The sequence below is a fragment of the Gymnodraco acuticeps genome, unplaced genomic scaffold (genome assembly GCF_902827175.1).
Source record: "Gymnodraco acuticeps unplaced genomic scaffold, fGymAcu1.1, whole genome shotgun sequence".
NCBI classification, from domain to species: Eukaryota; Metazoa; Chordata; class Actinopteri; order Perciformes; family Bathydraconidae; genus Gymnodraco; species Gymnodraco acuticeps.
The window spans coordinates 1,898,219-1,924,984 of record NW_022990016.1 but is presented as its reverse complement, the minus strand read 5'-3'; the positions used below and the strand labels follow the sequence as shown (position 1 = coordinate 1,924,984).

The 26,766-nt window shown below is 38.6% G+C and overlaps 2 protein-coding genes across 9 annotated transcripts in view; one reads left to right on the top strand and one right to left on the bottom strand.

Annotated features, from left to right (window-relative positions):
- Positions 1–24,744, bottom strand: part of dcaf6 (ddb1 and cul4 associated factor 6) — a 48,360-nt gene extending 23,616 nt beyond the window's left edge. For 5 of the 8 annotated variants that reach the window (XM_034213693.1, XM_034213695.1, XM_034213696.1 and 2 more), the window contains exons 1-4: positions 13,618–14,039; positions 7,989–8,050; positions 3,702–3,794; positions 2,995–3,180 (exon numbers count right to left, since the gene is read on the bottom strand). In XM_034213693.1, coding sequence (XP_034069584.1) covers positions 2,995–3,180; positions 3,702–3,794; positions 7,989–8,050; positions 13,618–13,714 — 438 coding nt within the window. In that variant the 5' untranslated portion in view covers positions 13,715–14,039. Of the gene's footprint in view, positions 1–2,994; positions 3,181–3,701; positions 3,795–7,988; positions 8,051–13,617; positions 14,041–24,700 lie in introns of those variants that run through there. The other 3 variants (XM_034213692.1, XM_034213694.1, XM_034213700.1) reach the window with 2 other exon arrangements.
- mpc2b (mitochondrial pyruvate carrier 2b) lies at positions 17,643–24,278 on the top strand. The gene is made up of 5 exons (XM_034213701.1): positions 17,643–18,017; positions 20,591–20,631; positions 20,928–21,012; positions 21,486–21,597; positions 23,189–24,278. Exons 1-5 carry the CDS (start codon positions 17,924–17,926, stop codon positions 23,268–23,270), a joined length of 414 nt encoding a protein of 137 aa, XP_034069592.1. The 5' UTR covers positions 17,643–17,923; the 3' UTR covers positions 23,271–24,278.
- Positions 24,745–26,766: the final 2,022 nt, after the last annotated feature.

The window sequence follows — 26,766 nt, the reverse complement described above, 5'->3', positions numbered from 1 at the left end:
GACATACAAAGCAAAAAAACCCGGTTCTTCTAATCTACACTATTGTCAAATAGGAAGGGCTATGATGAACATTTATTTTTTTAACATTTTGAACATTTATGAGATTAATGTTTATGGTGCTATTTTATGCTACATTCCATGCTGGCTAATGATACTGTCTATGCTTGCTAGCAACGAAGTAAACTAGCAACGAAGTAAACTAGCAACGAAGTAAACTGGATATAAAATCCCCAAACAAGCGAAAACCTACCAGTTTCACCCACTGCCTCTGCCACCTCCCCCCATGCCTGGTTCCTCCGGTTTGTATCCCAGTAAGTAAATAGGGACTGGTCATAAAGAACCGGGTGATTTGCTACCGCAATAACTAAGTTCTCCTCCATTTTTGTGGAATATAGAAATGAACTGCGGGTCTGGTTCTCCCAGCTTGCACGCGGTTTGATTGGCTAGCGCTTGAACTGTCAGATTTGCATAAACGGATCTGATTGGCTGTCGCTTCCAGCTCAGCCTCAAAAGTTGAACATTGTTCAACTTTGGAATCCTGAACATCCTGGAAATCTTCGCCTCGCCCCCCCACAATGCAGTTCGGCGACAAGCGAGGGAAAGTGACGTCATCCCCATTCAAAGTCAATGGGCGGAGACGCGCTGGAAGCGGTGGACAAATCGCCAAAAGCTGCTGTGTGGACGGGCCGCAGCGGCGTGCGTTGAAGCTTCCAACGCTTCTGCCCATTCACTTTGAATGGGGTGACGTCACTTTTAGCCGAAATGCATTTTGGGAAGCGACGTGGAGCGTTGCTGGCGTTGCTGGCGTAGCTTGCGTCAAAAGTTGAGCAATGTTCAACTTTTGACGCCTCGACGGAGGCGTCAGCCAATGAAATCCCGTTTATTCAAATCTGCCAGTACAATCGCATAGCCAATCAAACCGCGTGTATGCTGGGAGAGACTACGCAGGTCATTTCCTCATATTCAAAAAAATTGAGGGGAAATTCATTGTAGCGGTAGTGAATCACCCGGTGCTGTATGATCAGTCTCTGTTCATCTACCGGGATACAAACCGGAGGAGCGAGGCATGGAGGGAGGTGGCAGAGACAGTGGGTGAAACTGGTAGCTTTTCGCCTGTTTGGGGATTTTATATCCAGTTTACTTCGTTTTAACATTGCTATTGCTTTGTATGTCGGGGGCGGGAGATTCATGTGATTGGTTGTTGGTCGTGTTGCTCGCAAAAAATCCCCAAGCTTCAGATACGCCCACCTCCAAGCGTCAACGCACGCTGCTGTGTGGACGCTCCGTCAGTGGCCACAGGTGCGAAAGCTCTCTCCAGAGCTACTGGCAGCCAAATCTCGGGGACCGGAGAAAGTGGAGCAATATTCTCACCACGCCAAGCAACAGCCAGAACAACCTCAACCTATACAAGTAACCTCGTAAGCAGAGTTGGGTGTAATAATATTACTTTTGGCGGTAACGGAGTAGTGTAACGCGTTACTTTTATAATCACATTAGTAATCACACTACAGTTACTAACATTGCCCCGACACGCGTTACTTCTATAAAATAATCACACTCACTGACAGACAAGAGGGGTTTCCGCCGCAGGTTTATATACATGTAGGCCTATGTAATCTGCGCGATTTGCGAGACCACATCTCCACGTGCAGTGCTGCATAAACATGGCCGCTCGCTCTCTTTTGTTGATCGCCCTCTCACGGGTGAACAGTTCAATGCCCCGCTTCATTGTAGGAATTCTGCCGTGTCTCTACCACTTTAGTTTGACCATCTCTGATACTAAGTTATGGAATACTAAATACATAAGTAATTAGATACCTTACCGTTATGCGCTCATAAAGAATGATAAGAATAATGCGTCTTGAACTGGTTTAATTAATTAGTGTCTTGACGTTTCACAGACTGTTAGCTTGTTGTGTGGCTGGTAGCCTATTTTAGAGCATATCAAAAGAAAGACTTGTGTTATGTCTTCCTTAATGCAATAGTAATTGGGGGTGCAAGTGGAGTCTCGCAGAGGCAAAACTGTGGCGCGTACACTGTAGGTGCGCCGCAGTCTGCGTGATCTGCCTGTAGGGAGGGGCGGGCCGGCCCTGCGAGTAAAGTAACGAGTAAAGTAACGAGTAAAGTAACGAGTAAAGTAACGAGTTACTTTATGTAGAGAGTAACGAAGTAGTGTAATATATTCCTTTTTTTTTTAAAGTAATATGTAATATGTAATATATTACTTTTTTTTTAGTAACGACCCCATCTCTGCTCGTAAGCCATGCTACTGGTGCTGGACAGTTTTTCAGTGGGTGCATATTAAACGGCAACATACAAATGAATGTAAATAAAGAGCCAAATAATGGATCAACGCTCTCTGTCTAATATGTTCGCTAGCTGTTTGTGTTGTTGCATAGCAACCACCTCGCACTATGTTTCGTGCAGAAGGCAACGGAGGGACTATTTTATTTTGAACATCATTATTTACTAATAAAAACTATTTAAATTAGAGTGTGTATTTTTCTTTCATATTGCCACACTTGGTTCGCGTCGGGCCGAACCACGCCCCTTAGCTGTGATATAATGAGCATATACCACGGCCTGTCGTGAGCTATTGCTTAAATATATTGCTGAGTCCTCCACTAAAGAGGACAGCCTTTGCATTTGCTTTCATCAACAACACATTTGAATAGCCGTTAAGCTGAAATAAAATGTGCAGACTTCTACTCTTTGTCCCATGTTGTAAAATTGTTATCGAGCAACCAGACTTAGAAGATTTTTTAATGACTTTTAATAGTAGGCTACTTGTACATTTGCTGGTATTTAAATGGGATGATCCTAGACTATGTATGGCTTTATTTGTTGTTGATTTTTAAGTTTGTACCTGCCAAGAGATTGCAAATTGAAATAAGCTAATAGCTAAATCTGGCATCCGTCATTCTTCCTTTATTGACAGTATTGTTTTTTATGGACGGGGCCGGTTTAATTAACACTAAATAGTAGTAATAGTACCTCATAAGCTGTCCCGTAGTGGCAGGTGAACTGACACTGTCTGTTGTGCTCGGGACTCTTCTCCGTGTTGGTGTAGTAGATGACGCCGTCTCCAGAGCAGGAGATGATCTCCTGGTCGTTGGTGTGGGGCATGAACTTCGCGCTGAAGATATTCGCCCGGTGGCCGGAGCGTATGGACTTCTTGACCTGAGGAAGACCAACAGAGGAGGCTGGTTTACTGCTTAATCTTCTGATGAACGCGAGAAAGTAAAACACATTTTGGGTGCAAATAACTTGAACAGAAATGTGGTTTCTGCTCCAAAGTTTCTCTTGGAATAAAATCACACTGTACTTTTATATATTCAGTTTGATATTTAATATTCCATCTGTCACATACTTATGTATATATAATACCTTGCTTTATATCTTGTTAATTCAACATGTATATTTTCTACTTTCTTGTTTATTTCTTGTCTTTTAATATTAATATTCCTTCTGCCATATATGTATGTATATATTTGTATTTGTATATATAATACCTTGTTAAATTCAACATGTATATTTTCTACTTTCTTGATTATTTTTAGTCTTTGAATTTGTATTGTACATTGCCTTGTCTTCTTACGCTGCTGCAACACAAACATTTCCCAAATTGGGATCAATAAAGTACTATCTTATCTTATCTTATCTTATCTTATCGTATCTGCATTGTATTGATCACGACTCACCTTCTTGTTGTACGGGTTGGAGATAACCAAAAAGGTGTCGTCTGACCCCGACAAGAGATATTCACCCGTGTCGCTCCAGGATATAGTGTTGACCTGCAGAGAGACACAAGAACTCCCAATGAGATATCTACTTTGCATTTTAAATTAGCGCCGAAAGGATGTGTTTATAAAGAAACATTCTACAGACAGGAAATGAAACAATTGTATTGGTGTATTTGTATTTACAGCACCAGCTAGCTCTTACTTCAACATGGTCACTTTTCTTAAAAACAAATATACTGATACTTTTCACCATGGAGTACTTATGTGCTATTCTTTTTAGTTTTTGTACTTATTGTGTTATTAATAACGTGCGCATACTTAGCAATTTATTAAAAGAATCTGCACTTTACCCGCACTATCTGCTGTTGTAATAATGTAAATGTCCCCGTTGCATGACAAATAAAGGATTTAGGGAATGTAAGAACGTCATAAGATGATTATGAAGGAAGGAAAAACTCCAAATGATGAGTAGAGGGTCTAATTTCTTTGTGACTAAATTACATTGATTTACAAGTTCATTAACATTCAACTAAATGAAATCACGGTCGCACATTTGACCTAATCCTTATCCATCCATGAATTTAAAGGAGAGTTTAACAGCATTGAGGCCACGGCTTGCCGTCCCGCTGTGGATCAATATTTCATCACCACCTGCTCAAGAGTTTCATCAGCACTGTGTTGCTCTTCATTTCCAGAATCACTCTGCTGCAATCAGTGAAATGACACCCCTCCTCCGCCACACCCTGCAATCTGAACCCAGGGCTCGCTCTTGCAATACATTTTAAAAACACGTTTCGATCGATTCTGATCCTCTGAAGTGAAAGGATTTTAGATTGGGAGTAAAGGGCGGAGTTGAATCTGTCTTGTGTGTCTCATTTGATGAAAGGTATCATTGAGCTTTGTTTTAACACATGTCTGAGTGTCTTGTGTCATCATAGGTGCCTCGTTATAGTTAAACGGCCCTTTTATGCTCTTCCCTTTCCTGTAGACCAGGGGGGTCAAACTCAAATACACACTGGGCCAAAATAAAAAAATGGGTACTAGTCGAGGGCCGGACTGGTTCAATGTTTATTGCAGAACTTATTGAAATGAACTTAGTGCACATATTAAACCTGGAACTAACGAAGCTTAATATATTGCCTATAAAAACAACATTAAACATTAAATAATCAGTTGCATTCATTTCTTATGGCTCTATCTGCAGCTTTTACGGAGTCATTTGTTATGATTACATTATTTTTTTACACAAGTGCAAAAAGGAAACATCCATTAAACTCAGTTTGCTGCTCTGTGATATAGTTCAAGCCAGATACTTGGCATCTCATCTCGGGTGCAAGTTCATCAATGTTTGGGCTCAGGCTCTGAGCGGAGGAAACCCTCAGGATGGAGTGAAGGTGTGCGTGCAATATACCGGCGGGCCAGATCTAATAGTAATTAGAAATTATCCTGCGGGCTGAAATTAAATCTACCACGGGCCTGATTTGGGTTTGACACATGTGCTGTAGAGTGTGTTAAATAGATATTTGAGCATGTCAAATGTGTAACTTATTTTATTATAATTTTTTTTTTTTAATCTTTAGTACATTTATTTATTTATTTTTATGCATGATTAGGTAACATTAAGCTGTCTTTGGCTCTTTTCTGCTGTAACAATGTTCATTTCCCCTCTGTGGGACTAATAAAGGGATTCTGATTCTGATGTAAATGGTAGAAGCCCGTAAGAACCTGAAAATGAGTCTAATAGGGCCCCTTTAAAACAGAGAGTGCGAGACAAGTGAGACGCAAGGGGAATATTGGCAGGACATTTAAAAAACACCTGAACATGCCTTTCCTGTGATATAGCGCCTCAATGGTTTCCCAATAAAGAAGCTGTCTAATTAAACAATATTTTCAATATCAAGTGTCGATTATTCAGCAAAATTCTCATTGTGTCTCATATCTTGTCAAAACACCAAAATTGCAATCTACACAATATCGAGGAATGGGTCAAAAGTATCTAAATATAAATGTTTGTACACAGATAATAATGCTCCAAAATGATGTGAACATGTTAAGTTTCATTCAAAAGAACCACAAATCCCCCTCACAGAGACTGACTGATGCCTTCCACAAACGTAAGGTACAATGTATAAAAAACAGAAGTCCTTACCATATTCAGACACATCTGTTATATTCTAACTACCCTAAAATGTATATTCTTCACCTGAGTCAGCTGTAAATTAACCGCACATCGCAGGCAGGTTTTATTTTGCAACTAATACTTCCTTGTTTTCACTGATTTTGTAATGTTTGGTGCAGCTCTCTCTTGCCCTTCAGCCCACAGCTGACATGTTGGAGGCGTCCAAAGAAAGCCTGGTATATCCGGTAAACACTCAGAGCGTCCACTTACTGAGCGGAGGCAGTTTATCAGAGAGCAGTTTATCGTGAGCACAACAGAAAATGTATGACAGCTGAACATGGCTAGTGTCACGACAGCCGAAAGAAATGTGTGGGCATTTATTTGTACGAGAGGTTCCTGTTATCTATCTGGCTGGTGTTCTTTGTATAAGAAATTGAAAGTTTGAAAATACAATATTTAAAGGTCCCCTATTATACTGTTTTTCATCAATATATTATAGGTCTCAGATATATACAAAACATGTCTCTGAAGTGTTTGGCTCCAAACACCAAACAGATCATTGCAGCATCCCATAATCCCCTCTGTTTCAGCCCTGTTTCCAAAGTGCTGATTCTCTGTCTGTTACTTTAGGTCACATGTGTCAAACTCAAGGCCCGGGGGCCAAATCAGGCCCGTGGTGGATTTAATTTCGGCCCGCAGGATCATTTCTAATAACAATTAGATCTGGCCCGCCGGTATATTGCACGCACACCTTCATTCAATCCTGAGGATCTCCTCAGCTCAGAGCCTGAGCCCAAACATTGATGACCTTGCACCCAAGATGAGATGCCAAGTATCTGGCTTAGCATCACAGAGCAGCACACTGAGTTTACATGGATGTTTCCTTCTGCACTTTTTTTCTTGGGACAACAGCGCATGTTTTTTTTTCTTTGAGTTACCTTGGTTGGTGATTGGCTAATGGTTACTAGGGTTGCAAAGGGGCGGAACATTTCCGGTATAGTATATTTCAGCTTGCCAATACACAAGTAGAATACACTCATTTATTTATAACATGCAATGAAACTGTTCCTCATATCCTTTTCACTGTGGTGGTTGTTGTTAACAGAAGGCAGGTATTAAAGGAGCTCTCCTGTGGTTGTGGTGTTTTGGAGACGTTGAGGCTGATACTGCGACACCATGTGTGATTTCTGAGGTTTCAGGTTTCTCAGCCGCTCTCTGTCAGACACTTCACAAACTTAACGTGGAAAAGTGTTGTAATGTGTAGGGCTCTCCTCACCAAAGAAACTCTGAGTCAGGGGTGTCAAACTCAATTTCATCGCGGGCCACATTAGCATTATGGTTGCACTCAAAGGGCCGGTTGTAACTATATAAATATACATATATAAATACATAATATATATAAAATAATGTATTATATTATATTATATTATATTATTGCCTCTGCATTGGGTTATTATTGGATAGGGTAATAACTTCGTAATTAACTACGTTTGAAAGAATAAGTCTAGGGCAAATAATTGCAAGTCTCTTCGGTGTGCATGTCACAAAAGGAAATGCATTGTGGGACATGTAGTTTTTGGGCAACGTGCTTCTGTAAAGTGGCATGTAACCGTATAATAAACGTATTATATTCTTGCGGGCCACATAAAATGAAGTCGCGGGCCGGATAAGGCCCCGGGGCCATGAGTTTGACACCCCTGCTCTAAGTCAACAACCCTACCATTTTAAAAACTGATGTGTTAAACTGAGTTTCTCCACAAAGAATCGTTGAAAATACGGCTGCAGGATTCTGGAGAAATATCTAGATTTGACTAATTTAGCAATTGGCATATGATTTGCGATATTAGAGATAATTGTAATTTTTCTTTATCCTACTTCTCTACAACATAGTCCATTCAGATGTTTTCAGGTATTTTGCTTTTTACCAAATATTGCGCTTCCTGCGATTTAGATATCTCACTTCTGTGTTTTAAGATTTTGACCAAATTGTAATGAATTGTGCAGCCCAAAGACAAAAGCTTTAAATCCTGTGTTGTCCACAGACGTGCTGATGAGTTTAATGGAAACAAGTCATTAAGGATGAAAGCAATGAAAATTAAAAACATATGAAAATGTGGGGTACTTACACAGCCATCGTGAACATTCAGTGTCCCTTCAAGCTTAAGTCTCTGGACAAATTCTTTTCTACCTGTGGACAGAGAAAAAAACAATGTAAAATGACATGTTTCTTTATTTCTTCTCATATTCAAAGACAGCCCTATGCTAGATTCATCCAATCATGTCAACTCAATTCTATTATATTGCACAATATATGTAAAGTACTTAGTTTACAATGAACCAGGATATCTCTGTATTTTAAGGAAATTAAGTGGTTTTTTTGCATTAATAAGTACTTTAGCAATGAATTGATTATGCATAGCAGCTCTTGCAGATCATGTGAACATACCAGGGGCGCAGATAGTGGGACGGGGGGGTCATTTAAATAATAATAATAATATATATTTATTTATATTAAAAATATATATATTTAAAAATAATTTTTATAATTTTTTTCAATATATATATATATTTGTTCACATGATCGTTGTAATATATGCATATATATATATGTGTAATATATAGATTACTTTTACTTATTGTTAATTGTAATTCCTCTAAATTGTTATTTCCTCAAACGCCTTAATAAATGATCCTTCTTGCACTTAAAGGTAAATACCAATTCATTTGTTAATCTATGTACATACTAGGGATGGGAATTTGAAAGCAAATGTATATTATTCCAATATTCGACCCCCAAAAAAAGGGTTAACCGATTGAAGGAAATGTACATATCCTATAAGAAAGAAAAAAGTGGGAACATTTTTTACAAAAAAATAAATAAATACATACATGTTCAAATAAGTATATAAACCAAGTCGAATTTGTCAAATGTATTGAACTGGTGATCACAGTTTGAACAGTTGACAGCTGTAGGCCTAAGCAGAAGAAGAAAGTCAGATCTGCTTGGAGTTAGCAGCAGGAAAACAATGTACACTTTGAGTTTCTAAAAAGCAGCTTCATGATGAGACGATGTACCGTGTGTCGAGTCATATTTCTTTCACGTCTTTCCTTTCATTTTCATCCTTTGCGTATTCAAGTTTCACGAGTCGTGTACAACATCTACGTTATGCAATAACTCTACAGGTTGTGTGTCATTGTTTGTTGTTCTAAAAGAGACATAATTCAGTGTACTGAAAACAGGCAGTGTGCAAAATAAATAAAAATTCATATTTGAGTGGGCTGTTGACACTATTCTCCCACAATGCAATGCACAATGGGACCACGGAGGAGTGGCTCTTAGCGGCTAAAAATGAAAACTACTTGTGGATGAAAAAAAGATGAATTGATTTAAATAAAGAACACACCTGCCTCTTTGTTCAATTCATTTGTAAGTAGCATTTTAAAGTTGCTGTTGTGACCGACATCTGCTGCTGATTTAGTTGCGTCTCATATTGATTCATCATCAAAGGATCTTCCTCTCTGTCAGTGTTTGGTGCATTTTGAAAAAGAACAGTTTAATTGTACCTCAAATAAAGAGGTACAAAAATATGAGTTTGCGTGCATTCATTATTTCAAGTGTTAATTGTAAATGTTATGTAAGGGAAACAGCCAGCCTGAGATGTCGTGCACATAATAGCTACCTTCATACAAAGTGGGAACGTTGTTTTCCCATTTTTAAACATACGACAGCAGCTGAATATCCGGTCGGGAGCTTTGACTTGCACCGACAGGTTTCATTATGGCTGAAGGAATTAGACAAGCCTGCATTTGTGTAAAGGAGACACTACAGGCTACAGCATTCATTTGAACAAGAGCTAATGGACACGATGACATGTTTTTTCAGCACTAATTGTACCTCAAAGTGACGATGGTGTTTGGCCTGTTAGACATGGGAACAGAGAGAACATGGTGGCTGGCACGCCCACAGTTTAAAGCATCAGACATGAGAATAAGAACAAAAGCTGACACATATCAAAAGAAACATATTTCAAACAGACCTTTCCGGGGAGCTGAAGCTAGTATCTTTGCTCTCTTTAAAGCCACCAGACTCCACTGACAAAGACAGTCATTTCGATCTGCAGAACATTGAAGTTGCTGGTTTACCGCTGCTTCAATCGGTTAGTTAGTCCGAGTTATTGTGTTACTTTTGTAAAGTCAAACTGACCGTTAAAAGACAACAACATGATACAAAATCAAACAAACGAATAGATCATGGCAGCGGTGAAACCAACAACTTGTGTGTTCTGCAAGGTCATCATTTATGTTTTTCTCAATGAAGTCTGGTGGCTTTGACAAGAGCATGGACAGATACGTTCCCAGGATATCTGACGGTAAAGCAGAGGACATATTCTATGGAATACACTTAAACTGATGTTGACTTTTCAGGAGGGTGTTTAAATGGGTGGTTAAATAGATGATGCTACTGCCTTAGACCCATCGCAGTACATTGCTTCGCCTCCATGCCCAAAGTCTTTGTGGTTTCCAAACTGGGGGTGAACAGACCCCAATACACGGTCAGTAATACACTAACTGGATAATTACTTCATACATCCCCACTTCTAAACTTCTTAATATTCCTTTAAGATCAGAGAAAGCTCTGGACGATTTCCTATGACCTCCCAGAAGTGTCCTTGGAATTCGACGTACACCTCTATTCGCTGCCCCCATCCCCCCTATAGGAAGCTAAATATACCCTACAAGAGCTCCACACCATACATCACAGCATGTTTCCTCTACCCATAACACAACAGCTCGAACCATATCTCCTTCAAGCTAAATGCAGCCCTGACTAAACCTCAGTGGCACCTGCCCCACCTCTACAGGCTTATAAGTCTACAGTCAACCCCTGTCAGGTGCCGACTCTTTGACATGCCACATTGCAGACAATGAACCTCTCCGTCTCGCTGTGCCAGTGGATTTGTCCTCCGTGTACACCGTGGTCATGTTGTATTCTCAGGTTGTTCTCTCACAACCAACCAACACACAGATAGACATCCGAAAAAGCTCACTAATGAGGCCTATCACTGCAAGTAAACTCAGACTATTGAGTTTAATCGTTTTTACTTTGTTAAGTTCAAAACATGAATGAATATTTGGGTTCATATTTATGTTTTGTGCTCTTCTGTGACATGTCTCCGTGCTTTAATGTTCAAAAAGCTCTTTATTTTTCTCATACTGCCTGTGCTGCAGCACCTCTTTTCACCCTCTGTCTGAAACCAGAGCCCAGTCTGCTCTGATTGGTTAGCTGGCCGGCTCTGTTGTGATTGGTGCGCGAGCTTTACATAGTGATGTCACTTTGTTACAGAAGTCCATTTATATGCACACAAACCTAACGAAGACACAACAGGAAAAGGTAAAACCCCACAAAGTACAAGAGGGTCCCTTTAAGACCATTGTATTCCACTGATTTAATAGTAACATAATAATGCAAGTACACTTTTTCAAAAAGCATATAATTTATAATTCTTCAAAATATTCAGACATTGTAATTGGAAAAAAGTCATTCCTAAATATGAAGAAAATAACATTAATAAAAAAACTACACAACTGAACAAAATAAATAACTTGGAGTGTAGGGCTCTGTTTACAGACATGTAGCAGGTCTGTGCAATAGCACGATAATGAGAGGACACTTGGTAACTAAAGTGTTGGGGATTTATATAATCAATGCAACGCAGAAAGGAGGTCAGAATGACGATCGAGGTTGAGTCCATATATTGTACGATAAGTCGATAATGTAATTACTGTGACAGGCCCACTTGAGACACTTATAAACACTGCAGTGTCGTAACAAGATATATCAATATTTTTTTTAATAAATAGGTATGGAGTCGATCCAGTACTATTTATAGTTGATCTATTACGCTTGTCAAGAGACGCAACCGCCTTCGTCTATTCAATGTGGAAATATTCTATTTTAATAAACAAGTAAACAGTCAGTAGTGTTTTGATATAGTGGCCTGATATTCTGTATAATATTACATTATCTTTACTCCATATTACTTTACTTGCTTCGAATAATCTAATTGTCATTAAATTATAACAGCAATGAAAATAATCGACAATTTTTTTTAATCAATTACTCAATATCAATGTTCTTTGTTCACACAAAAAAAGAAGACAATACTTCAGACTTGAGAAGTGAATATGGGAGGCTGTGGCTCAGTGGGTAGTGCACTGAACTTTGAATCAGGGGGTAGCATGTTCGAGTCCCGCTGAAGTCAGCATGTCGTTGTGTCCCTGAGACACTTCACCCCAAATTGCTCCTGTGGGGATTGGCCACAGTACTGAATGTATGTAAGTCGCTTTGGATAAAAGCGTCTAACAAATGACATGTAATGTAATGAATATTTACAAAAGCCTGAGAGCAATTTCTCATAAATTAAAAAGAATACAACTGCATTCATGAGCAAAACAATGGAGTGTCTGAATGAGGAGATAATATCATTTTGATGTAGCTAATACTTCATGAAAAGCTGCACTATTAAGGATTAGAGCATAATGTGTAATCCTATGTCTCTACTGCTTTAGACTATCACGTATCCGCTTCAAGGGTACATATATGTTGCGTGCCGATTTGATCATATCCAACTCAAAATGTCAGAAACATTTTTTTTAAAAGCAAGCAAGTCCAAAGTGATGCCTTCAAATGTTATTTTGTCAGTCCAAAACCCAGAGAAATGTAGTTTAATATAATAAGAAAAATGAATAAATGTATACAAATTACAATAATGAGTTACATAAATAAGAATTAAAGAATCAAAATAGTGGATGATAATGTTTCTGTCAACCAATTTATTGATAAGTCAGAACTACTCTGATGTTCATCATCCATGGAATCCGTGCAATTGTGCAAAACAATGGACTATCTGAATAAAGGGATATTTTTTAGGTTTTGCTGTAGCTCATAAAAAGAGAGGTGACAAAGGATTAAATATCAAATGTAATCCTATATTTATAGTCCTTTCACTACAACCTTGACATTAGATCGCATTCAGACTACATTTAGGGCTGCAACTACTGAGTATTTACATTTTCGATTAATCGTCCGATTATTTTCTCGATTAATCGACCGATTATTTTCTCGATTAATCGACCGATTATTTTCTCGATTAATCGTCCATAAAATGTCAGAAAAAAAGGTGAAAATGTAAACACCCAGGTGTGAGTACCCATTCAGTTTGTAATGCTAAACAAACAACAGAGGAACGCATGACATTATTTAAAGGGGTTTGAACATAATGTTATATCATTAAAACATATGTATTATTTGTTTAAAAATACTTCGCCATTATTTATCTGTCAATCGATACGTCGTTGCAGATCGACTTTGCTGTACACCAGCTATGGAAAATGCGTCAACGCTACAGAACAATAGAATACAGAGAAGAGAAATGGGATGTTTATATACATATTACCTAAGGACCATTGAGGATTGTAGAGAATATGTACCCCCGTCTTTCCAGTGCTTTAGCTGTAGACTCGCACATCTCCGCTTCAACATGGATCAATTAAATGCCCTGCTGTGTTTACACATTGCAGAAGCAGTAATTTAGCAGCTTTTATGTTATTACATATAATCATAGTCATGTTGGGTCTAGCTGTCAGTGCGTGTGATTTAGTGGAGCTATACCTGCCTCACACAATGTTAAAAATAAACACATGTTTTTCTTGTCGTCTCTTCTACGTTAGCATCAAAGTGTTTTTGTTTCTTACCTAAATAGTTGCTCCTGATGATGTTGGGCTCGTTGTATCCAATTAAACGTTTATTTACATCCCAAACCAGGTTTCCAGAGTAGGACATCGTGACCATAATATGTGGGGTTTAATTAACAATAACATTGAAACTAAGCTAACCCGTTCCTGTTGATGTCGCCGTGTTATCTGTCGTCTTTGCCACAGATATCAGTCCCTGTGTGTCGGGACAAAGCTAACGTTAGCTTGCGGTGAGACGACACTCAACGTCCGCATCACTGGAGGTCTAGCCCCGGTCGTTGTGTTGTCTCCGCGGTTCCCCCTGAGTTTACATCCGCTGCCCGCTGCTCTCTGCGCCGCTAACTGTCTGTCCTGCTAGCCTAGCCTGGTGGTTTGATTTCTTCTAGCAGGCAGCGGTCAGCTGTGTCCAAACATCGCGATAAACTGCAGGGTTTGACCGAGAGAGTGGGAGCGCTCGTTTTAGAAAGCAGGAAAGCTGACGAGGGCGGAGTGTAATCAGGAAAAGCTCAGAAAGTGTTAAAGCATGAAGCATTTTTGAAGAAAAAAATAACACAAATCATTAGCCTTATTATTGAAAAGCATTAAAAGGATAGGACAGTCCAAGAAGTAAAAAGTCCTGGGTCAAAATGTCAGCCTTAAGTAAAAGTACAAAAGACCTAATCAGGTGTATTGACACAAAGGTGTATAGTGCACACATGTTATGCAAAACAAAATGCAAAAACTATGTTTTAGTTCTTTATTGATGAAAGCATCACTTCACTTTTGTTTACACTATCTGTATTTATATTTGTTACACTACTAGTTTTTATAAATTGTATTATGACTATGACAGACCCTTTACTTTAATCCCATTTTTGTAGCCTTTTAGAATAATCAGAATTCCTTAATTTACATTGTCACAGCAGTATAGATAGAGATGAAAGAACACACTATTAGATAATTAAAAAAAAGGCATGCACATAGTATAGATGAGAGTAACAAATGCGTCACTTCCGGGCAAAAATAACGGCTCCGCCCACTTTTGGGGGGAAACAACGCTGTCAGTTGAACGGCGGTCAATACAAATTCTGAAGTTTTTGCCAATCCGATCAGAAATTTAAGAAAACCGGAGATTTTTGGATCATCAAAGAGCCCGATTCCAATGGCCAGACAGGCAAACAATTGCATTAAGCCATTAGAAATCGACGATCGGGCTCGATATATGGTTACATATAGCAGTAGGCTATCGATTTTCATAGATGAGAGTAACATCGACGTCACTTTACGGCCCCGCCCACTTTTGGGGGAAACAACGCTGTCATTTGAACGGCGATCAAGCCTGAAGCCACAGAGCTCTTCTGTTACTGTCCTTTCTTCTTAGAGGAAGTACAGAAACACTGAACTCTTGATTATTTTTAATGTTTGAGGTGCAATAAACGACACAGCAGCTTTTTGGCATGATAAAACTATTATGTTCCGCCTCGCTCATGAGAGTAACAGCTGGAGAAATTACAGCCTCGCCTACTGATTTTAATTTAACCATATATCAAGACCGATTGTCATTACCAATGATCGAATGTAATTGTTTGCCTGACTGGCCATCGTAATCGGGCTCTTTGAAGATCCAAAAATCCACGGTTTTCCAAAAAATTTGATCGGATTGGCAAAAACTTCAGAATTTGTATTGACCGCCATTCAGTTGTTTTCCCCCAAAAGTGGGCGGGGCCGTAATTTTTGCCTGGAAGTGACGTAGGTGTTACTCTCATCTATACCGTATAATGAGACAATAACAGGCACAGATGCGGACACACACACAAATATATTTATATAAATATATACAATTTAAAGTATGAGAGCTCAGCACTCTCATAATAACGTAACACAATCAGAGACTGGATATATCCCACCCTCTCTTTGGTCGCTGAAATGGGGAATTGAAATTACGGGCCAAAAGTTGTATTTACAAGTATTAACTTGTAATAATAATAAGCCACTTACAATTTTCAGTGAGATCAGGGAGCAGATATAAGATGGAAGTTTCCCTAACATACAAAGCCATGTTTGGGAAACTTCCATCTTATATCTGCTCCCTGATCTCACGGAACATTGTAAGTGGCTACTGCCTGAGATCGCATGCTGTAGTTTTATTAAATGTGCCAACTGCTAGGACTGTCTTAGGGAAGACAGCTTTTCGATGCGCAGCTCCTCTGTCTTGGAATAGTCTGCAAATTAAATGGAAACTGAACAATCTGGTGCCACTAAATGTTTTTAAAGCTCGGTTGGATGCTACTCAATCGGAAGCTATTGGTACCTGTTTATGTGGATAATTATGTAAATGATGCTGTATGATGTCCTTTTGTTGTTCTATTTATGTTTTTATGTTTCATGTGGAACTACTTGAGCAGGTCTCCCTTGAAAAAGAGATCAATGATCTCAATGGGATTTATCTGTATGATTGATTGATTGATTGAAAAGTTTATTAACAGCTTGTATATTGGGTACAGTACAGTACAGCTCAAAACATACAATTGTTAAGGGGATGCAGACCAGAGAAAGACTTTCGTCTTGTTTACATCAGGGTCCCCCATTTCCAATTCATCATGTCATTTAAGACATATTTGACATACAGATGGCTTATTTACAATTTACATACAGGTGGTTTTTTACATACAGATTGCTTATTTACAATTTTCATTTTAGATTTCGTTCTAATACATCCTAACCAGACATTTAAGACATACCAAGTCTACAGATATACAGTTAGTAACAGAGTCTAAAATGCGAGTATATACATAGATGGGGGGGGGAAGCTGTCCATTGAACGACAGGTTGAGATTTGTACCATTACCGGGGCCAGTTTTGCAATGCTCTCCCCCGAAGGTGCTCTTTAAGAGAGGTATAAATAAAGATTTGAAATTAAATTAAATTAAAAGTAAGCAGAGGACACCAAACCAACTGAGACCCGTCTGTCCGCCGCATCTACGCACTGTACAACACACACCTACATACTGTACCACACACACACACACACACACACACATACACACTGCCTACAACACACACTTACAGCTCCTAAAGCATAATCAGGCTACAGCCGTTGTGTATTTTATTATGTGACGCACTAAATGGTCTTACAAAAATATCAACTCTTTGTACTACAGCAAATAAAGAGAGTAATGTAGGCCTGTTATACTGAGTGATATTGTACACTGCTCTGCTTTCTGCATGGACCTCACAGCTGTTCTCACTGTAAACATCGCAACGCGATGAAAGCAGTTTCTAAAATAATATCCAGAGGATGCATGCAGAGCTGTCATTGGCTGAGATAAGTCCGGCCGTGCGTCACGCCTCCACCGTTCCCGGAAATGCATCCGCGGAGGAGCCGTGGAGGAACCATCAGTGTATCCTCGGTTATAGCTCATCGATGCTCGTTCCTCGGTGTGCATTTAGAGAAATGAGACGTCCTTCAAAATGGCGCGCTGAAATTCATTTCCGGGTCACTACCGGAGGACCGAGGACCGAGGACCGAGGAGTCGAGGAGGGGAAATTTGAGTATTGAGAAGCCTCTCTGGTAGTTATCACCACACTACTCCTACATCCGGTACGGTGTCTGCAGAAGGACCAAAGAGACCAAATGCGAATACTCTACATAGGGTAAGTGTTTTGTTAGATAATATGATATTCTAGAAATGTTAAAGTAAAAAAGAAATTGTAAACTATTATTAATAAAAAAAACTATTCATCGCAGTGGGGTCTGTGACTATAACTTTGAGAATGAATGTTATGTGTTGTTGAGGGCTTTTGCAAACCTGAACCGACTACACTATTTTATTTGTCTACTTAATTACTTGTTTAAAGCGTCTTTGGGTCCAGAAAAGCGCTATATAAAATTAATATATTATTATTATTATTATTATTAACGTGTTGATTCACATCCACCCAGTCGAGCTACGCCGTGCAGGAAAAGTAGCCATCCTTTCTAAACCAATCATACCGGGGTTCTGACCGGACCGACCAATGAAGATAGAGGAAACATGTAGCCCCGCCCCTCACGAGGTTGGTAGGTTGCACGGTGCAGAAAGTCACCTCGTCGGTCAGACAGAAGCTAGCGGCGCTAACATGCTCACAGTGTTTCCGAGGGAAGGTCGACAGTAGGACAGCATCATCCATTCATATCCTTCAAGCTTCCTGCTATCAATTTACTGGACACCATCCTCCAAGTAAACAAAGGAATACTTTTATTTGAAAAAGTCTGTGGCTTTTAGAAAGATCCTTAGCTTCCTCACCTCTTTAGCGAGCTAGCTTCTGTCAGTTTCCCAATACTGTCATGGCTGCACTGAGAGCTTCCTATCACCGGATTTTGGACAAGATCGAGCACATTCTGCCCCCAAACCTGAGACACCTGTACAACCACCCAGCAGGTAATGTAGAGTTTATTATCCGGCTATTTGGTTAGAGGACTGGGTCTGTGTGGGGATATGTGATTGTATGTACGCATCTCCATAATCCTTCATCTAACATCAGCTCTGCTTGTACCTGATGTTAGACTGTATTGAGGTCATTGTTTTGATGGGAGAGCAGCTCAGTCTGTGAACAACAGCTGGGTTTATGACAGGAAAAGTATGAAGTTTATTGTGGTATTAAGTTGTGTATTTCGGAGGTACCACAACACAGTATAATGGATCTTATGTAAGGGTGCTAATACATGTTGGAAGGTCTTTTAGGATTATATATTGTGCCAAACAACAGATGCAGTGTACACATATAACTTATTTTAAACGTTATGATAACAGTGTTTCTACTTTTGTACATTTAAAATATAACTAGCTCAATTCCGTGTTCAAGAGGCGACATTTCTTAATTTAACCCCATATTTTATTTATTTGTATTTAATTTAAACGTTGTTTTGAGTTATCTTTATTTAAATGGTATGGTTGATTGTAGTGAGCCACCAAAAACAGGAAGAAATAAACCATTTTAAATGCTTAAAAAATATACAAAAATCTACTTACATTTGAGCCACTTGCATGTTATTGTCATCAGAATAACTAAAGTAGATGACCCAACACATTGACAATCACTGTTTATAGTCTCGTCTCATGATGATGAAGTAATTATTAAACAGTTGAATCTTATCTTATGTTCATACTAAAGATATCATTAACTATAACTGTGCTGCAGCTTCCAATTATTAAGATAAGAGTAGAGCCTTTATTGAGCCCTAGAGGGAACAAGTGGTTTCGCAGCAGCAGAGTATGCATTAATAGATCAAGCAAATCAATAACCCTAACCCTGGTTCACAAAACTAAAATAGACTAAACGATACAAAAGCGATTGAATACAAAAACCAAATAAAATGTACAAAATACAAGGAATCACAGTGGTGTGTAAAGTCACATATTAGCATATTATAAAATGATATAGTATCAATGTGTGCACAGGCTTTCTTCGGTCACATAACACACGAACTACCAGAGAGAAAAGCAGCTAATATTCACATTTAAAAAGCTGAATGAAATGATTATTGCTTGATTAGATTTCTTTGTATTGTAAAAATGTTTACCAAATAAATCACTGGCTTAATACACTTATTGTTCTACATCTAATCATGATACTGCGTGTTAGTTTCATTATATAACATTGCACATTGAAGGAACAGTTAAAAGAGTTATAATACAGAAACCCTGTAATAATCCTTGAAGCTTGTCAACTAGGTCAAACTTAACACAGTAAAACACCTCTCAGTATAATGCAAAACAATTAAACCGCACCACAGTCACTCTGCCCTATATCAGCCTGAACTAAACACTACAACCTTCATGGAAGTGGGATTCGTTGCATTAGACTTCATTATGTTTGGATAGGAATATATAACACATTGAACGTGTTGTACTTGCACACACATTCAGATCTGTTAAAACCTGACCTTAACTACAGAGATTAAGAAATCAGTCTGTGCGTCACAGGGACAGACTGCTCTCTGTTGGGTCTGTGAGGCTGCTGCAGAACTCGTTGTCAAGGACAGTTTTCAGAGCAGGTATGAAGGGGCGGTGACCGAACCCCTCCTCCCCCTCCCCCCTCTGTGATGATTTACAGACACAAGTTGTCCAACTTTGTGTTTAGCCTGCAGCATGAATATGAGGGCAGATCATGGCAGAGTCCAGACCTGCAGCTCTTTATGGTCCTGTGAATTTGACCTTTCATAAGTTCATTTACTTTATGCGAGTCTCACACAGATGGTTAGTTTAAAAAAATAAAAAAAAACCTAATATTAGAAGTAGTGATATCACAAGTTTGGAAACCTGGTAGGAGGATAACTACACTAAGGAGGAAGTGTCCCTTAACTCTTACTATATTATTTGTACATCAACGCTTATTAGGCAAGGCAAGGCAAGTTTATTTATATAGCACTTTTCAACACAAGGCAATTCAAAGTGCTTTACAAAAAATGAAAGAGATTAAGAAAATGGCATTTAAAATCAGTCATTAAAAAGAAAAGCTAATAAAATAAACATTAAAAGAAAAAATACATGGATAAAAGTTACAGTGCAGTCTAAGATATGAATAGTTCAATTAAAAGCAGCGACAAAAAGAAAAGTCTTCAGCCTGGATTTAAAAGTAGTCAGAGTTGCAGCGGACCTGCAGGTTTCTGTTTTATTACATACATGACCTTCCATATTGTTTATTAATATGTCCTGGTATGGTATCCACCTGATATGATGTGTTGTTTTATTGCAATATGTTGCTGTCCTAAAGCCAATATTGCATTAGGTTTCTTGCTGTGTTGAATATCAGGTTTGTTTGGAATTGCTTATTGTTGTAAAGCAAAATACACCTAGTTCAGGTGGTTCCAAAAACAATGCCATCGTGTATCTGACACTCTGGCTTGACCCCAAACTCCAGGAGAAAGTTTAACTGTGAAATCCCACCAAATAATTCAACATCCACTGTGGCCCAAATGTCACGTTTCCATCTTGCTTTGTTTGTATTTCAGGTCCAAAGACGGTCTTTTTCTGGGCTCCAATGTTTAAATGGGTAAGTGCATTAATCACAAGTTATATTTGTGCATTAGTTCAAACTATGCGTTATGTTCTGGTACTTGAATACTTTCAGGGGCCTGAAGATGATCGTATAAAGTAAACCGTTCAGAAGGAAATCCTCATACGTTTGTGCTGCAGACATGTGTGTTTCTGCTCTCCTGTGCTGCTATTTATATCCCAACTCAATTGGGGTCAAGCACCAAACACACCATCGTTGTGTAATATATAGTCTTATCAAATAATATGTTAACATACAGTGAATACATACAACATGTTCTCTTTCCTCTGCAGGGTCTGGTTGGAGCTGGTATGGCTGATATGAGACGGCCAGCAGACAAACTCAGTCTCTCCCAGTCTGGTGTGCTGACAGCCACAGGTAACAATACATCGCTTTTATTATGAACTACACATGGAGACATAACCATTAAGCCTCTTCGTGTGCAGTGTCTCAGTGTGCAACATCCATTGTTTAAAAAAGAGATAGTGTGATCCAGGGAAAAGGTAGCAGCATGAAATCAGCATTTCAAGATTCAAATGAATTTAATCTGTCCTGTTTTTATATTCTAAGTAAAGTATATACCTTACAGACATCATGGTCCTGGTAATGTGTACGTTAATTTAAAGTCAATCATATAAATAGGTTTTTCGAATACGAGCTGTGAATTCTGTCATTTATCAAAATGATCAGTTCAGTGTTCAGAGAATGTGATCAATCTGTGCTAAAGGTTGTGTGATGCTTCTGCTGTTGCAATGTGTCTCTTTAAACTCTTATCTGTCACTGTTTTGCCAACACACAGACTGTTTCCATCAGTGGTGTGCATAACCTTCACTCCCCTGTCCCTCCACCAGGCCTGATCTGGTCCAGATACTCGCTGGTGATCACCCCGAAGAACTGGAACCTGTTTTGTGTCAACTTCTTCCTCGGTGCCGCAGGATCCTCCCAGCTCTACCGGATCTGGAGGTTTGTGTTGTGCTTAATTTAAAGTGACCTTATCTCGGGTAATACCAATCTAATGATCAATACGTGATAAGCGCACAGTAGCACTAGTGGTCAATCAATTCCTTGCCTATTGCTGATTATAAAACATGGCCACAAGTTCATGTTTCGGTGCACTGCAGCTGATTCAGTAGTAAAGGTATAACATACACTAGCTGTCATGTGTGCTTTGTTTCTACGTCAACAATTAACTGAACTCCTGAGGGGGAATGAGAAGAAACATTTTCCATAAAGAGTAGAAATCATGTTGAATGCTGGCTATGAAATCATTACCTCAAACCAAATTAAAAGTCCTGGAGAGCAATGCACAAGCCAAAGATAAAACATTGAATATAAAATAAATACTATAATATTAATCCTAAAGAGGAGATATGCTAATTTTTAGGTTCATATTTGTATTTTGCACCTCTACTGGGACATGTCTCCATGCTTTAATGTTCAAAAAGCTCTTTATTTTTCTCATACTGCCTGTGCTGCAGTACCTTTTTTCACCCTCTGTCTGAAACCAGAGCCCAGTCTGCTCTGATTGGTTAGCTGGCCGGCTCTGTTGTGATTGGTCAACCGCTTAGAGACGTCCCTCTCCTTAGCCTATAATGTGTTGGAGCGCTAGCCAATAGAAGCGCAAGTGTTACATAGTGATTTCACTATTTTACTAAAGTAAACAAAGGAGTCCAATGGAGGTGTCTCAGGCAGAGAGAAACTCCCTGTGGAGGAACACAGGGATTGTAGCCTTTGCAGACCATTGACATGCACAGAAACCTATAAACAAACTAGGGCTGTGCAATTAATCGTAATTTAATCGCAAATACGATTTTGGCCTGCCACATTTACGAAAACAACATCATCGAAATTGAAAGATTATTTTTGCTTTGCTAGGTTGTGACAGTGCACTACAACATATTTGATCTAATTTATTTTAGTCTGATTTGTATTTATTTATCATATTTATATATGTTTAGTAGCTTGTGGAAGTGCGCTCCAAATTATTTGTTGATCTTGTTTATTGTTATTTATTATTTTGATATTATTTATTTAAATGTATCATTTATTTTATTTATTTTTGCATTGGTTTTTCAGTTGAATTTTACGTTCAGGGTAATCAAAAGTTAAAAAGATACTGTTCAAATTATTATTTGTTTTAAAGTTCAATAAAAGGATCTTTTCAAAGTCAATGAATAATCGTGATATCAATTATTGACCAAAAATAATCGTGATTATGATTTTTGCCATAATCGAGCAGCCCTAAAACAAACTACAGGAAAGGGAGAACCCCAAAAAGCTTTTATTATTACTTGTAATGATATTGTAGCTGACTGTAATGACACAATCCACCATTGTCTGTGGCTAAACTCTAGCAACCATGTGACCTATGAGCCCAAAGTCTGTGATGTTTAACTGTCACACTAACACGGTTACAGGCACTGTGAGTTGCTATGGAAACAGAATGCTGAGAGAAACGGTTTTAAATGGTTCTCTCGCTTAGTTTTTAGCTGGTTAACAAACAAACGCACTTTATTTTCTCACAACTTCTACTTTGTCATTTGTTTCCTCATAGGTTCAACCAGGATAAGAAGGCAGAGGATAAGAAGGCAGAGGAGGAAAAGGCGCAAGAGGCCCTGGAGGCTCTGGAGTTCTGAGAGCTTCATCCTGATGCCACGCTGCGCTTCCTTCAGGGGACTTCACTCCCCTCCATCATCTCCACATCGTCCCGTGTTAACACCCTGCCATAACCCTCCTTATACCACATGACGTCTGTCCTCCCTGTTGGAAATGTCCACTTTTCCTCAAGTTTCAAATTTCCTCAGGTTGTAAAAAAACAAACAAGAGACAGACATTTTTTTTTTAACTGTAGTCAACACACACTCAAGAAATGTGGTCATTAACGCACAAGTTACCCACTTGTTAAACAACTTATGATTGTACATTCTTGAATTTAAGTTCATGCTTTATGTCTCGTGCACTACTTGAGAAGTTTTTTAATTTTTAACATCATTTTTTTACGAGTAGCAATCAGTACCGCATGCATTCATTTCCCCAAAAATGTAACTCTTAGGGTTTGTGTTGAATGTAGTTTAAAGGGATGTGTTCTCCAAATAAAATTAAAGATTAATCACAGTAACCTCTCCATTTACTTATTTATAATTCGATTGCAGTTGTTGCATCTGTACCTCAGTGATTATTAGGTCAATTTTGATTACCATGTAATGATTCCTTCCATTTTAATGGCTTTTAATCTGTGTGAGCAAATCATTATTTATTAATCACTTTATGAAAACAAATATCTCTAGCTGTATAGAGAGATTGCTGTTATTTTCTGATTATTTACAGGACTGCTTGAACCAATGCCACATATTAAACCTGTGCAACTTTTTATTGATTGTTACAGAGTCGAATAGCACCACTGAAATGCTAACGGCTCTTTATTATCAGAACAAGGTGTTATATATATATAGTTTTTAACTATAGTGTTTTATTTGACACGTTTCTACTATAGTTAAAATTATAAATTGTAATCCCCTGAATATTTGAGCAATAACTGGTGTCATCATTTTAAAATATGTCTGTATCTGCTGACTGTTTGAACAAATGGCACTTTGACGGTCGGTCATACTGTTTCCTTCTAATAAAGCCTCTTTAACACCTGCCGTATTCACATCTTGTACATATTGTGACTGAAGCCAAAGTGGGAAGAGCTTTAAAGATTAGTTGATCTAAAGGTCAACCTAGCACATGGAAGTTAATTTAATTTACAGGTAAGGCGAGACACGACAGGCAAAAGCATCGTTTTTCATGCACTGGTCAATTTTGTGCTATTTTGATTCCATAACATGTTTTCTTTCAGGCTTTTGGAAGGAAAACGCACAAAACACACATTTAAGTGTTTATTTTTACTATTCTTTTACACACACATACAGGTTTTGGGCCGAGGGCGACACCGTACTTCCGGTATCCGCCATTTCACGCAAGGTGCAAGCTGAATATATTGCCTTAATCAATATAGTCAACTCTAAAATACCACATATATGCATTGGCATGATAATATTATTGTGACAAGTGAGGTATTCACCTGGTGTTTCCAGAAGATAGACGTAGATGCTGCCAAAATCGACCGAAGGGCAATCGGACAACCCACACAGCTCTAGTTTACGCTGGTAACGAACTAGAGCACACCCCTCAAATCCAGAGATGTAATCTGAAGACATGCAGCGATTTCTTCGGTCGTTAATTCAGAAAAAAAACCTAGTGCGCTCTGCCTGGCCACGTTAGCTAGCTGTTTATATTAGCACCTCCAGGAAAATGGCGTATTTATATATATATGGCGCGCGTTGCATTGTGGGTAGCTCGTGACGTCACTGTGTGAAAGAATAGTTTGTCTATTTGCGTCTGTAGATATCTCCTAAATTCACCAAAAGTTAGCATTCTAATTTCTAACGTAACATAAAGTACCGCGACCGCTGTTTGCCCCATGTAATCAGAGGTATCGTTGGAAAGCTGTGTCTCTCCTGCACAATCTCATCAGATCCAAATATGGTCATTTCCTTTGTATCAGCAAACAATCGTGAAAGTACAAAGGGGTCTTAAACCAAGAAACGAAATCTCATTGGCTGGTGTCAATTTCTGACAACGTGATTCGTTCAGATGCGTCACGTGGTGTGCTAAAACACTTCCTGGTTAGCTTTCCGCTAGAAATTGAATCTCAAAATGGCAAAAGAACGGCGAAAAAAACGTTCACAGAGAAGACGACAACAATTGTCACTTGCACGAAGCAAGGTTATACAAAAAACAAATGACCCCAAACATGAAATACCTTCACGGAGTGCGTCGATGCGCAAACTGTCATCCAAAGAACAGGAGGGTTTAGCTAGCGCCTCACAGCAATCTTTAAAGGTCGTTTTCTCAAAATGAGTTTTTTCTCCTACTCTGAGTTCGAAATGTCAACTTCAGTAGCACGTACATACACCAAACCTTCCAGTTATATTCCTATCAATATTATGAAGGCTTGTACAGAAGGGTTTGTTCATATATCGTTCATAGCCTGAATTATATAACATTTTATACCTAAAAACATGGCGAAAATTGATATTTTAGGGCTGTTGATGGTATTTTCTGATTTATGGAGTGATAAAAAGAGATATCCAATATCCCTTCTGTAAAAGCCTTAGATACTAATATGACTACAAAATGAAATGAGAATTTTGAACCTGGCTTTATCCAAAGTTCAGATTTCGGTTCCTGAAATGTGTTAAAATAGGCGCATATTTAATGAGATAATGGATCATTTGCATATTTAAACATGTTATTTCAGAAAACTTGTAATACAACAAACAATTGCCTTATTGTAAGTAATTAACTGGAGAAATGTCTAGCTGATGTCTTTAAGTTTACCCTATTCACCTGGGGTGTCTAGTAAAACATGTCTTCATTAGAGATGCAGCTATGAATCTTTTAATTATTGATAAATCTGCTTACTTTCATGATTATCAATTGTTTGTCTTTAAAAGAAAAACTAAGAGCCATCGCAGTTTCTGAAGGCAAGTGGATAGTGGTAGTTTTAAAATGTCAGTCAAACTAAAATATTCTAATCTATAGTAGCCTATATCGTGTTTAAATAATTTTAAAAAACAGGGACTAGCAACAAATGTATCAGTTGCAAGGTGCTTGTGAATAGTTTGTCTAGAATTGTAGCCATTAAGATGAATCATTTGATTATCTCGTGGCCACCATTTTTAAATCTCACAAACCCACTTACAATTGATAGAAAACCTCCATAAACTATGTTTTGTTAAAAGTATAGGCAAATCTTAAATGTCACTTTTATCTTTTTGGTTGACTTAAAACAAAAACATGCATTTTGTAGATGTGCCCCGATTGTGATTTTTCGAAACAGATTTTGATCTAAACATTTGAAGCCCTAAAAATATACATCGCCACTGGTGTAACTGTTCAGGCGAAAGGCTTTAAACACATGTGCGTCTCTAGCTACGGATCATGAGATTATTTCTAGTGTAAACCATTAACCTTTATTACAGCCCCAGTGCTTTCAGAGCAGTTTACAGCTAATGTCAGATAATATGAAACGTTGTCGCCCTCTGCTGCTCATCTTTGATTGACAGCTGGCAGGAAACCCGGGGT